Source organism: Xyrauchen texanus, chromosome 11 (assembly GCF_025860055.1).
Source record: "Xyrauchen texanus isolate HMW12.3.18 chromosome 11, RBS_HiC_50CHRs, whole genome shotgun sequence".
Taxonomy (NCBI): domain Eukaryota; kingdom Metazoa; phylum Chordata; class Actinopteri; order Cypriniformes; family Catostomidae; genus Xyrauchen; species Xyrauchen texanus.
Window position 1 is genome coordinate 6,581,133 of NC_068286.1, and position 14,232 is coordinate 6,595,364.

The following is a 14,232-nucleotide window of genomic DNA, read 5'->3' on the forward strand; positions in this document are numbered from 1 at the left end:
AATTTAAGTTGTCATTTATAATCCATAAGCATAAAATGTATACAACGAATGCACTGGAAGTCACTTTGGATAAAAGCATCTGCCAAATACAGACATAAATGTGATGTAATGTAAATAATCCTGTTTTGGAGCTTGACAGCCCCTGCTAACTATGTGAGGATACATTTCTCCTTTTGTGTTCCACAAAGATAAATAACAGCATACGGGTTTGGAACAACTTGATTATGAATAAATAATGACAGAATATACATTTTGAGATGAACTATTCCTTTAAAAATAGAGAACTCATCTAAATGATGCCAGCCTTTTGTCATGATTATGATTGGTCAGATGGTCCGGAGGCCTCAGCCAATGAGCAACAGACTTGTATGACACATGGAAAGAGGTGCAATTTAAAGTTGGAGAGGGGGAGTACTCCTGGGCCACAGGTCAGAGAGCAGTTCCCTACAGAGATTCACAGGAGCATCTGTCAGGCTTAACTCCACAGAAGAGATCATGACCACCCAGTTCAGCAAAGGACCCACATTCGGACTCTCGGCTGATGTCAGGAAAAAGGTATGTGCATTTTGCAATACAAATACAACTGAACTGCATGCAATTGATGCCAATCTTAGACCTTAATAAAGATTCAGTTGATTCTCATTTGAAAACTCTACCTCTGTAATAAGGCTTCAGTGACAATACCTTCATAATTTAGATAATTTAGTTTAAACAAAGATGAGAAATGTTGCACACGGTGGAGATTCTGACACTCTATTTTGATCAGAATTATGACAAAATTATTCAGAGGCTAAATTTTAGTTCATGTAAAATTGTCTAATCTGTCTAATTATGCAAAAACAAGGATGTTAGTAAATAGTTTGCATTATGGTGAAAAGCATTAGGTTGGTATACAACACTACAATGATAGCATTATGTATATCTGAATGTGTTACCATAGAGACACAGATTTAAAGCGCTTAATTATATGTCCAAATATTGGCATGTAAGCCACAATAATAGCATGTGTGTGAATGTAGCAATCATTCAGGAACACTGGATAGATCTAAATACAATTGTTTTATCATATTTTTGCAAATAATTATATTATAATGTCACGACAGTCTTCAAAGTACTTTGTAGTATCATCTAAATATCATGGCATATGAATATAGTTAATTATTCAGTACCATGATATACTTTATCAAAGTACTATGGTATTACCATATAATACATTGACTGTACCATAATATTGCAATGCATTAATATGTGACAATTTGATGTTTATAATTTAGAAGTTGATTTTCTAATTTTACCTTTGTGTTTTTACATGACAGCTGGTGCACAAGTACGACCCTCAGATGGAGGAAGACTTGAGGATGTGGATCTATGAGGTCACAGGTCGAGGGGTTCCTGAAAACTTCATGGAGGGACTGAAGGACGGTGTTATCCTATGCAAGTGAGTAAAAAGACTCATAGTACTGTATTAAAAAGCTGATTAAAATGGCCAAGAAGGCAGAAAAAAAAACAAAAAACAATGTAACAAACAGACATAAAAGCCAATATAATTTAAGAACAATTGTGATAAAAAAAAGCAACGTGAATGCTGTTGATACATTAAAAGATGGGAGTGTTGTCAAATACATTTTGTAGCAAATTGTTGAAGTTGTTCTTTAACTAATAATCAGAGTAAGTGCTCTTTAGATGCAGTGAGCTGGTCATTTGTGAGCTTGGCTTAATTCCTCTTAATATACTACTACTTTATATGGTTTTCATTGACTAGGCTGATCAACAAACTGCAGCCTGGATCGATTCCAAAGATCAATCAATCAAACCACAACTGGCACAAGGTATGCCACTCAACCTGCCCTTGTTTATGCTTGTTTAGTGTGTACAGTTTATGTGCAATATTTAAATGCTGAGGCATCACTCAACACCAGCTCACTTTTGTGTGCATATAATGTTTTTGTACACATTAATCTCGGACCTCATTTTATGAAATGGAAATTAGGGGTCATATTTATCGAAGTTTGCAGTATATACTAAAAATGTTGCCATTTTAAGAATGTCACTGATATTTGGGCCAGTGTTTGGCTTGCTATAGTGCATTTACTGTATGTTTCTGTGGCACAGGCATGTTCTGTTTAACCTGGAAAAATGCAGAGAATGTAGACACGGAACAAACTGGATGAGTTTACAGAATTTTGCTTTTAGCCCTGGTAGGATGAGGACACCTAATATAATTAATATAAATAAAAAAAATCTATTTTGATAGTGACAGTAAAAGAGAGAGAGAGAGAGAGAGAGAGAGAGAGAGAGAGAGAGAGAGAGAGAGAGAGATTCAGAATATTTGAATGTGTAAATAGTTACAGAGGATAAAAGAAACAAGTAATTAAGAGTAGTCTATATTAACAAGGAATGTAACTCAAGAGTCAAACTCGCCTAATTAATGGGTTATTTTACCTCATTAACTTTAGTCTGTTTAAATAAGTTAAACAGAGTTGTTCTGTGGAGCTGACTTCAGATATACTATATTAAAACATTTGTTTATAGCATGTCGTTTTGGGAATGGGATTTTAAAAGTGGTCAAATCGTAAAACTATCAAGAATATGGGAGAACTCAAAATCGAGTTTCCATCCCCAACTTTCTTCTCTCTCAGTTTCTGTCTAACCCTGTCTATCCCTCTCAGTTGGAGAATATCTCACACTTTGTGCGAGCAATTGGTGAATACGGCCTGAAAGTACATGACATCTTTGAGGCCAATGACCTGTTTGAGGACATGAACCACACTCAGGTTCAGTGCACCCTCATCGCATTGGCTGGATTGGTGAGCAATACAATTGTATTGATATGTTTGCATAACAGAAATCATCATTTCATTACATTTTCCTTTTAAAGGGATTATATTTTCAGTTGTCAAACAATTGTCAATGAATCTGTTCAAAACCCTAGCAAACTTGAAAGCCTTAGTTTATCCTTCCTACTGTATATACCTTGTGAGGCCACGTCTACATGAATAAATATTTGGTTGAAAATGCATTGATTTAGCTATGATTACACCTCTCATCCACAAAGGAATTGCATTTTCCACCAGCTTTCGAAAATGCTATCCATTTTCAGTTGTCTAACGTCATCGTTGACGTTCTCCAAACTATGCGGTAACGCACAACGTTGTCCAAAGTCTCTGTTTTCGTTTGGTTAATGCTGACCATGCCTATGTTTGTCATCTTCCATTTTTTATGATCTCCCTCCACCCAGGCCAAGACGAAAGGCTTCTACACACATAACGACGTTGGTGTTAAATATGCAGCACAAAAGCAAAGGAAGTTCACTCCTGAAAAGATGATGGAGGGGAAAAGCATCATCGGCCAACAGGTCTCAAACTCATTCTGTAAAAACATTTCAGGGAGGTTTGACAGTGAGGAAATGTAACATAAGGTTACAAAGAGGGGAAAGGTAGTCTTGAGGCTACATGTAAATTAGACAGATATCAAGGGTATGTTAATGAATTACTTTAAATGACAGTTGCATTTGTGTGATTATGCAGCATTGTCTCGAGTTGTTTCGGTGGCACCTGCAGGTACTGTACGTAAAACAAAAAACACTTAATTTGAATTCACAGATGGGTTCCAATAAGTTTGCCAGTCAAAAGGGCATGACCTCCTACGGAACAAGACGACATCTACATGATCCCAAAATAGGCATGGAGAAACCAGCGGATCGATCCACTATAAACCTCCAAATGGGCACCAACAAATGTGCCAGCATGGTGAGGTCATTTGCTATTGTTCAAGTCTCTATGGTATTAACGTAACATGAGATGACTCATCCTTTTATCTAAGCTAGAATTTTTTAATAAATAATATAAAAAATAAACAAAATTGGGGTGAGGTGTGTAATTTTTACACCTTCAGCGTCACCAAACGTAATTGTAAAGATAACAAAGATAATATATTGAAAAATATATTTTTTCAATGTTAATCAATGGGATTTTTGGCCCAATTTGTTTTGCCGACCATACAAACATTGTATGACTGATCGCTTATAAAAGTCAAAGCAGAATTCTCCTTTAAAGCCAGATGATTTGAAAGCTCATTCATGGGTGCACGACAAACGGGTGCGGGACGAGTTAGATACCAAAATTTGTCCATCCATCCATCCATCTTCAACCGCTTATCCGAAGTCGGGTCGCGGGGGCAGCTGCTCCAGCAGGGGGCCCCAAACTTCAATATCCCGAGCCACATTAACCAGCTCTGACTGGGGGACCCCGAGGCGTTCCCAGGCCGGTGTGGAGATGTAATCTCTCCACCTAATCCTGGGTCTTCCCCAAGGCCTCCTCCCAGCTGGACTTGCCTGAAACACCTCCCTAGGGAGGCGGCCAGGGGGCATCCTTACCAGATGCCCAAACCACCTCAACTGACTCCTTTCGATGCAAAGGAGCAGCGGCTCTACACCGAGCTCCTCACGGATGACTGAGCTCCTCACCCTATCTCTTAGGGAGAAGCCCGCCACCCTTCTGAGGAAGCCCATTTCGGCCGCTTGTACTCGCGACCTAGTTCTTTCGGTCATGACTACCAAAATTTGTATGTAAGAAAAATAATTGGTTTTCCGATTTTGGAAAATCCCCAAACTGAGTATATTTCTTGAACTTTAAATGAAAAGTTAGCTTACCCTGTGGAGTTTAACTGTAAACAAATCATTTACGATTACATTTATACTTCTAAGATACATGTGGAATGCATTTCCTTTCCCATTAATGGTATGAAGTGTATTTTGTGATAAATGTTGATATCGAACAATTTGAAAAAATATATATTGATAATATTTTTGGCCATATCGCCCAGCCCTACCCAGACCTTCGTTTGGATTTAAATATGCGTGACCTCTTTTCGGTTAAATTTGGCCAATTTTAGCGTCTTCAGCAGACGTTTGACTCAGCTGAAACACTTTCTTGTGACGCTCCACACTCCAGCTTAGAAGTTGGCGGTTATGTACCACAATCTAAATTGCCAACTGCCAATAAACATTTCAAGAAGAAAAATCTATATTTCTGACCTGTGACAGTGATATGGATCATGAAATAAGTAATTCCTAAATAAACAGCAATGGTGTTGAGGTCAGAGTTTTGTTACGTTCAGTCTTTTTGTCAATAGAGAACAATACCGTATTAGCCGGATAGCTAGCTGCTATCTATAGTGGCTACCTAACCTCATTACTGTTTCAACAACAGCAAGGCAATGTAGCCTCTAGATAGCTAATACTTCCTTACTGATTTCATGACTGTGATTCTGTCTCCTGATCCAATCGTCTAGATGTAGAATAGGCAAAATTTTGAAAGTAACCCAAAAGTTCATCATTGATATCAAGGATTTCCATTTTCCGATAAATATGGGCTGTGTCTCCTTTCAAAGGCTGCATGCTAGGTAGGACACGTCCTTTGAAGGTTGCAGTATACCGAGTGTCCACCTTCAAACAAGCCTCGTTTTAACGAGACGGCCTTCATAGGACAAACGGAAACGGACCGTAACATGGTTGCTATGACAGCAAATTTAAGCAAAGAATTGTGGGTTATGAGTTCCCACGAAGGATAATCCTAATGCATCCTCCGAATTCCCATGAAAGAAGGTCGCAATCGAAGGCTGCATTCAGAGTTTCCTAACCGCTTTTCTGAAACGAAACCTCGATTAAGTATGCGGCTGACACATGCGACCTCCGGAGGACACAGCCTTCCAAACGAGACACAGCCATTGATATCGTTTTATTGCCCAGCCCTAGGTCAGGGCAACAGTAATGGTGGCACCTTGTTTAAGCAAGCACCACTAATGATTTGCTGTTTGCAATAGCGTGCTACTCTTAGTATTTCTGCCATACTGTATATTGATACTGCAGAAATAGTAAGGTAGTATGGTAGTATGTATTTCGACCCTATAATCCCTTACACTTCAAAAGTACTAGAATTGTCAGTAAAGAACATTTTCTCTTGGACATGTAATAACTACATCTTTCTCCTGTTATAGGCTGGCATGTTTGCACTTGGCACGGCGAGACAGGTGACGGAAAAGAATGTGAATCTAGAACCAGTGGACACTTCAACGGTGTCTCTACAGATGGGCACCAACAAAGTGCCCTCTCAGAGAGGGCTCACTCCCATGGGTGGCGCACGTCTAGTCTATGACCGCAAATACTGTGTGAAGGCTAATGAACAAAACAAAATTGATTTAAACAATTAATACATTGGCTCTTTGTAGATGTTTTTGTTTTACTGATCTCAGATCAGCCTATATAAATTAAACGATTTAATATATTAATTTCAAACTATATATTTGGAGAGGCCTAACCGTTAAGCCAGACACAATCTCGAAAGATTTTGCATGATCACCAATATCAGGCTAGGCGACGTTATCAGATCTATAGCAATTCACCAAGAATGTTAATAATCTTCGTACAAGCAAAAGATACATTTTCTCCCTTTAAGTCGAGAAATCATAAAGCTGCTCTCTGATCAGTTTAAAGGGGAACATCTACCTTACAAGTAGATTTTATAAACGTCAAAACTAACTGGCTTAGAAAATGTATTAAGGACTAGTCATAGTTTGACTTGCATTTTTCTGTGTGCTAATAGTCTATAGTGTTCTTAAGTCCTAATTGTTAAATGCAAATTTGATGTCATTGGTCCTTAGTATGTGTCTGAAAAGGATTATGATTGAATGAAAAATGTTACAAAAGCAAAAACAATACAAACAAAAATCCGCACATTCCTGAATATGTGGCTTTGCAGCCTTGTAATCCATCATCTATATTCTTTAGCAAGAATTCACACAAAAACCGGCTTAATCATTTACAATCACTAAATAAATATATGTTTAGAATATAGTCTACTAGTGTTAGTGTTAAGAAAGTGATGCAATTCAGTGGAAAGCATGAAAGCATCTGAGAGTTAATAAAGGATTCATTTGTAAAACTTGCAGCACACATGTTCCTGTGTCTGTTTGTATTGCTTATTTTCTCTATTGTCTTTAAATAATTGTGGTGTCATTTGTGCCTTATTATGTTTAAAATGTTCTAGTCAATATTTCTTGGAAATTACATATAAGATTTCTTATTTGTCACTAAAACAAGTATACAGGATCATGGCCTAATAAAAAATTAGTATAACTGATATTGCATTAGCCTTTTAATACTTGCAATTATTTGCCTTAAAGGTGCACTCAGTTATTTTTATGTAATCTTGGACCTAGATTGACAGTGTGCTGATGCATCATTTACTGATGCCATTGTACAGATTCACTTTTCACATTCAGCCATGATCAATTTAATCCATGAATTAAAGCGTCCAATTACAGGGTGGTTACTGAGTTTAAGCAAGTAGTATTCGGCTAGTCATGTGATCCTAACATGGTCGCCCGCATGACAGGACCCTCTCCGTGTACAAAACAGCTCACTGATTCTTGAGATAAGGACAAAGCAGGTTTTAAATCTTAGTTTTTAATTTGTAATACTACATTTGAAATTGATCTATTTGTAGACAAAGGTCTACAAACCATGTAAGGTAACACGTTTTTATAAAAACGATTTTTTTCTGAAAATTGACCTTTCTTCACTTCATAACTTAAATCTTACCATAATGTATGTCAGCTCCGTCAGACACACTAAAAAGCATGCTATTTTAATTTGATCCATCAAACAAATATATAAAGTATTTTTCTAATAATGGTGATCAGTAAAGGAGTTAAGTGTTAAAATACGTTCTATAAAATAAATCTGTTTTTACACTGTTCTGACAAGTTGACAAAATTGAATCTTAACCATGTGTTGTACACTAAAGACCGAAACATGCTTCACACAAGTACGCAAATGCAGACACGAGCGCATGGCCAACGCATGGTCAGTACATTACGTGCACTCTTGCGTTTGCTTGGGTGGTTACAAACCTCAGATCACAAGAGAACAATAGAATTTTTAAGCATGAAACCGGTGCTGTGTCCGAAACCAGGAACATGCTGCCTTCAGAGAAGGATACTCAGGCAGGATGAAAATAAGGTGCTTTTCAAACTGTTTGGAGACCAGTTTCCATTCATTGAAAACAGCTCTCAGTTGAGCCATTAACTGATTAAGCTGCAAATCAGCTGCCTACATTTTCGGATGCAGCCCTGATGTGGTAGATGAGTCGATAGTTTTTTAAAAACTTGAAATTGAGCTTGCGTATCAAGGTGCGTCTGCGTTCACGTACTTGCGTAGAGTATGTTTGGGCCTTAAGAAAGGCTGTTCTGGGGGGCCTGGGTAGCTCAGCAGTATTGACGCTGACTACCAACCCTGGATTCGGAGTGCTGAGTGACTCCAGTCAGGTCTCCTAAGCAACCAAATTGGCCCGGTTGCTAGGAAGGGTAGAGTCACATGGGGTAACCTCCTTTTGGTCGTGATAAGTGGTTCTTGCTCTCAATGGGGCGCATGGTAAATTGTGCATGGATCGCGGAGAGTAGCATGAGCCTCAACATGCTGTAAGTCTCCCCGGTGTCATGAACAACAAGACATGTGATAAAATGTGTGACTTGACTGTCTCAGAAGCGGAGGCAACTGAGACTTTTCCTCCGCCACCCAGATTGAGGTGAGTAAACGCACCACCATGAGGACCTACTAAGTAGTGGGAATTGGGCATTCCAAACTGGGGAGAAAAAGGGATAAAATTGTAAAAACATAGAAAAAAAGAAAGGCTGTTCTGCGTTCAGCGGGAGACGCGGATATAAACACGGAGACAGTGCACAACAGTGAAAGCCGCAGGACAGCACACATTGATGGAAGAATTGTAAATAAACAGGACAGAGAACACACATCTTTAATGTGTTTGTCTCTCAGGCTGGTGTATAGGAGAGAAAAAGAAATTATCACTGCACTCGTTAACAATATAACTGCGCATTCATCAGGTATCTTAAGACTAATGTGACAACAAGTATAAACTGCATTACATTTTCTTAAACATAATCCAACATTGGCACATGGGCAGCAACATCAAACTAACACATAGTGACTCCAGCCAGGTCTCCTAAGCAACCAAACTGGCCCGGTTGCTAGGGAGGGTAGAGTCACTATAATGTGTGGTTCTCACTCTCCATGGGGCGCATAGTGAGTTGCGCGTGGATGCCGCAGAGAATAGCGTGAAGTCTCCACACGCACTATGTCTCCGCGGTAACATGCTCAACATCAAGCCACGTGATAAAATGCGTGGATTTATGGTCTCAGACGCAGAGGCAACTAAGATGCTTCCTCTGCCACTTGGATTGAGGCCAGTCACTGCGCCACCACCAGGACTTTGGGAATTGGGCATTCCAAATTGTGGAGAAAAGTGAGTGTGTGGGAGCACCTAACACATTAGCAGACCTCATTAACAAATCTCAGAATAAACATAAAACTAACAGCAGTAAAAAAATAAATACAAAATAAAAATACATTTGTAATGCCATGGTCATTTTTGGTAAGGATTGAGCACGTGCATCGATAAAGTTATGATTACGCATAATAAACGAATGTGTCTTAGCCAGGTCTTTCCTCCATCAGTTGTGCTAGCAAGTAGATGTGTTGCATCACAATTGTTCACCAGTAGGGGAGCTACTTGTACTCTCAGCCTCCAATTCATCTTCTCTGCAAAGGGAGTGAACAAACGTGTGCGTTTGTGTTCAAAGTTGTCTTCAGAGTTCGACAGACATGTTCCGACAGGTATTATAAGAAGACATTTTAATATTTTGTGCAATAAAAAATGTCTCGTAACAAAATGCATACCTGGATGCATGATAAATAACAATCAATACACGTGGCCAATAAATCGCCGCACTTTACGTAACGTGACACCGAGTGTCAAAGGTGAACGAAACCCAGATAAACACGTGTACGTCTTCGGGATGTGTTTTAGAGCTTTTCATCTGGTAAAGCATCACAATATAATTAATATCTGCTAAGCATCTTTAAAAATGTAAAAAAAAAGATCTGACAAAACTTATTCCAGATGTAAACACGCACATCAAATATATGTATGGGTGTTGCACGTGCGCTATCAGGAAAGATATCCAGTGGTTGCAATTTAACAGTAAACAACTTCCAAACACATTGCATTCAATATTCATGTCAGTGTATAAATAGCACATGACAACATATGAAAAGCACCAAAAATTTTAATTGTTGCATTTTGGATTTTAGCATAAAAGAGATAAGAAACCTGTAATAAAAATATACACTACTGGACAAAAGTTTTGAAACACTTCACTGTTTCTCATTATCTTAAAAATCTTTTCATCTGAAGGCGTATGCTTAAATGTTTGAACAAAAATATAATTGTGCCACCATATTAATTTACTTCATTATAAAACTAAAATATAATAAAAAAAAGTTTTTGAATTGGATTACTTGGATCAAATAATAAAGAAAAGACCCAACATAGATGGGAACTCCTTCAATACTGTTTAAAAAGCATCCCAGGGTGAAACCTCAAGAAGTTGCTTGTGAAAATGTCAAGAGTTCATGTCTTCAGGTGACTACTATGAAGATTCTAAAATCTAGATGTTCAAAGTACTATCTGGGTTAAGTTTTTAATAATTAAATCAAAGTGCTTTGGAATATGAGTGTCTTCAGATGGACCATGACGTGTACAACTGCATTTCATATACTTTGAGGTCTATTATCTAAAGCCTATTATCATGCTACTTTACTTATGATCTCAGGTGTCATTTAAGGAGCTGATGAAAGTGTTTGGTGTTGGAGCCGTAGCACTCGTGCTGGGGGTAGAGTGGTTAGACTGGCTGATGCGTCGCCTGGGGTTCCGCAGAGTCTCTCGCCTGAAAGAGGTCTTGTTCTTCCCGTCACCCCAAACCTGCGTCGAGCACCTGTTCACACCTGCCAGAAGCTTCCCCTGGTAAAGTTCACTTTGTCCAACTGTGTCTAATCTAAATGTGTGTGTTAAAGCTCGACAGAAGTTAAGCAGAATGGCTGTTTCTAATGCAACTTGGCCCTCCTCTCCCATTAAGTCTCCGCCCTTCTCTCCACCCTCAGTGCATGTCCCCTCCCCCATGGCACTGAGACATCCTTCTCCAGGCTCCTTGGACATCTCCTCTCTGCGTGTGTGTCTCTGGACCTGTGTGTGTTCTCATTTTCTCATGTGGAGCTGAGCAGGGTGGTTCTCCATCTGCACAATCGCGGAGTCACTGTACGAGTTGTTACCGATAGAGACTACATGGCCATCACTGGGACTCAGATTGGCACCCTTCGTAGGGCAGGTGTGTTATTGCAATAAACACAACTTCACAAAGTTAGGCGTAGGAACAGTTAAAGGGATTGTTCACCCAAAAATGAAAACTCTATCATTATTTACTCACCTCATGCCATCCCAGATGTGTATGACTTTCTTTCTTATGCAGAACACAAATTAAGATTTTTAGAAGAATAATTCAGCTCTGTTGGTCCAACAATGCAAGTGAATAGGGCCTGAACTTTGAATCTCCAAAAAGCACATAAAGGCAGCATAAAAGTAATCCATAAGACTCCAGTGGTTAAATCCATGTCTTCAGAAGCGATATGATGGGTATGAGTGAGAAACAGATCAGAAGATGTGCTTAAACTACAATGAAAACACTTTTACTGAGTATATTCTAAGGCTGTCAAAATAACATGTTTAATATTCTTAGAAATGTAAAAACGCACATTTGAATGCTAAAAATGAGCATTAAAATGTTCTATGTGTGCCAAGCACTGATGATGACTTACATTCTTGGGCTAAAACAGAAGCAGTTCAACTAATAAAATAGGACGCCCATACAGCAGCTTGAATGGGGAAAACCCAGTTGAGGCTTGCGGGACCTCTCGTACTGCGAATAACAGGGATCGAGCCATTTGTCCCAATTTTTGCATCCTTGTGCAAGAATTTACGAATCATGTTTTTAAGGGTTTTATTAAATCGCTCCACCAGGCCATCTGTTTGCAGATGGTAAATACTGGTGTGAATAGGCTTAATACCCAACAGTTCATAAAGCTTGTGGAGTGTCCGTGACATAAAAGTTGTGCCTTGATCGGTGAGGACACTGCGTGCTGAGATGTTGCATAGAGGCACTGCTTCAGGATATCGCATTGCTTAGTCCACCGGGACTAATACAAATTGGTGTCCGCTTGCTGACCGCTCTAATGGCTGACGATGTCCATGCCAATTCTTTCAAAGGGGACCTCGATCAGCGGAAGTAGGCGCAATTGCGCTTTTGGGGTGGCCGGTGGATTCACCAGCTGACATTCACTGCATGCCGCAGACCACCTGTGAACATCACCGCCAATGCCCAGCCAATAAATACGGGCTATTAGTCAGTTCAGTGTTTTCCTCTCCCTTCAGTGATCCGCCATTGGATTATAATGAGCCACCTGGAACAACATTTCCCAGCTGCTTCGCAGTATTAAGAGCATCATGAGCATCATACGCCACTCTATACCACCGCTCCTTTATTATTGCTAAATACTGATATGAATGTGCAATGTTCGGCTGGAGTTGTTGACCATCAATAATTTTCACTTGGTCGAAGGCGTGCCTGAGTGTTTCATCTCTAGACTGCTCCAGAGGAAAATCCCCTTTGGGAACCCCACCCCTTAGGTCACCCTGATGTGGAGCTGATGAAGACTGCCCCGGCACCGCCACCCCTACTAAAGTATCAAACGTTTCACATCTCCCAGCTTTCGTGCATGACCCATCTGTACACATTCCCTTTAACACATTTTTTAATTCAGGCCAATTAGTTCCCAGAATCAGTGGATGGGTGAGGCGGAGCTAATCCACTCTATGCTTTGTTCCCCGAAATGTAATAATGAGGGTTACTACCGGTCACTACACTTCACCCTTTTAGTTGTGCCCAAAGACTCGTGTTGAACCAAGCATTGATTGTTAATGGTCTGGTTACAACCAGTGTCCACCAAGGCTTGGTGTGTTCTTGGCTCTTACCGGTATCCAGTACCCTCCAGCCCGATCAGGGCAACCTGTGGAGTGTCGGGGATCCGGACCACAGTTCCCAGCTCCATCACAGGGCATTGATCCCGGAAGTTCCCATATCCCCGCAACTCCAACAGGCTGGCCCAGGCGCACTGCCCGCACCTGCGTCAGCGGGAACATCAACTTGAGGGGAAGAGCGGTGGGGCAGTGCAGTCGCTGGTGGAACAAACCGCCGTGAACAGGAAGCCGGCTACAGCGGTGGGACTCCATGCCTCCATGGTACTGAAGCATTTTATTTTCTTGATTTTACTTAATATTTGAGATTATGAACTGGATAAATTTTTCGACTTTATTATTTTACACACATTAGTTAACAGTTAATGTTCTCTGCCATAAACAATCGTTTATCGAGTCTTGTAGATTTTTCACCCTTCCTGGAATAATGTCTTAAAATTGTAATTTAATTAGAATTTTGAATTTATTTCAAATTTTGGGAATATAGTTTCGCAGCCCTGTTGACAGCCCAAGTGCTGTAACTTTGCAAGCTATCATACCCATCTACTGCTAACAATGAAACTAGCGCTAACTTCCTAATGCATCAGCGCAGGCTTGCCAGAGGAGTCAATCGTGCTTTCAACCTAAAATGAGTTTGACACCCCTGATCTAGAAGGACCACCAGCAGAGTTGTTTTACAAATATTTCAAACAGTCTTTGTTATTGTAGGTTTGGTAAGCCATTTTATGTGCAATGTAAGTGGTTTTGGAGCTAATTGCAGTCCTGCCTGACACAAGCAGTTTCTTCACCTCTAATACAGGTATCTGTGTGAGGCACGAGATGAGCTCAGCCGTTCATATGCACCATAAATTTGCATTAGTAGATGGCAGGAAACTGATCACTGGCTCCCTCAACTGGACCCTCACTGCAGTCCAGAGCAACAAAGAGAACGTCATGGTTACAGAGGAGCCGGAGCTTGTGCGGCCCTATCTGAAGGAGTTTCAGAAGCTGTGGGAGGCCAATGATCCTGCCAATCACAAACAACAAGCTGCTAAATAAATAGACAGATATTGTGGATTGAAGTATGATTCATTCAAGACATGGGGCTAATCTTTACTCTTGCTGCTTTTTCCTCAAGGTTTACGTTATGTGGTTCTAAACAGAAAAGTTTACTTTTATGTTAGTTAAATTTTAGATAACAATTTTTTTGTTTAATGTGACTGACGGCCTCTTAAAGGGATAGTTCACCCAAAAATGAAAACTGTCATGCCATCCCAGATGTGTATGACTTTCTTTCTTTTGCAGAACA

The 14,232-nt window shown here is 39.9% G+C and overlaps 2 protein-coding genes across 3 annotated transcripts; both read left to right on the forward strand.

Annotated features, from left to right (window-relative positions):
- The first annotated feature begins 387 nt into the window (after window positions 1-387).
- On the forward strand, window positions 388-7,043 carry cnn1a (calponin 1, basic, smooth muscle, a). 2 transcript variants are annotated; one of them, XM_052137490.1, is made up of 7 exons: window positions 388-555; window positions 1,317-1,438; window positions 1,763-1,829; window positions 2,640-2,807; window positions 3,239-3,355; window positions 3,603-3,749; window positions 5,998-7,043. In XM_052137490.1, exons 1-7 carry the CDS (start codon window positions 496-498, stop codon window positions 6,208-6,210), a joined length of 894 nt encoding a protein of 297 aa, XP_051993450.1. In that variant the 5' UTR covers window positions 388-495; the 3' UTR covers window positions 6,211-7,043. The 2 variants fall into 2 exon arrangements, with proteins under 2 accessions (XP_051993450.1, XP_051993451.1); XM_052137491.1 differs by having other exon boundaries at window positions 2,670-2,807; window positions 5,998-7,037.
- A 2,570-nt stretch (window positions 7,044-9,613) lies between these two features.
- pld6 (phospholipase D family, member 6) lies at window positions 9,614-14,173 on the forward strand. The gene is made up of 4 exons (XM_052137498.1): window positions 9,614-9,691; window positions 10,690-10,880; window positions 11,018-11,241; window positions 13,744-14,173. The coding sequence occupies exons 1-4, from the start codon at window positions 9,680-9,682 to the stop codon at window positions 13,980-13,982; spliced, it is 666 nt and encodes a 221-aa protein (XP_051993458.1). The 5' UTR covers window positions 9,614-9,679; the 3' UTR covers window positions 13,983-14,173.
- Window positions 14,174-14,232: the final 59 nt, after the last annotated feature.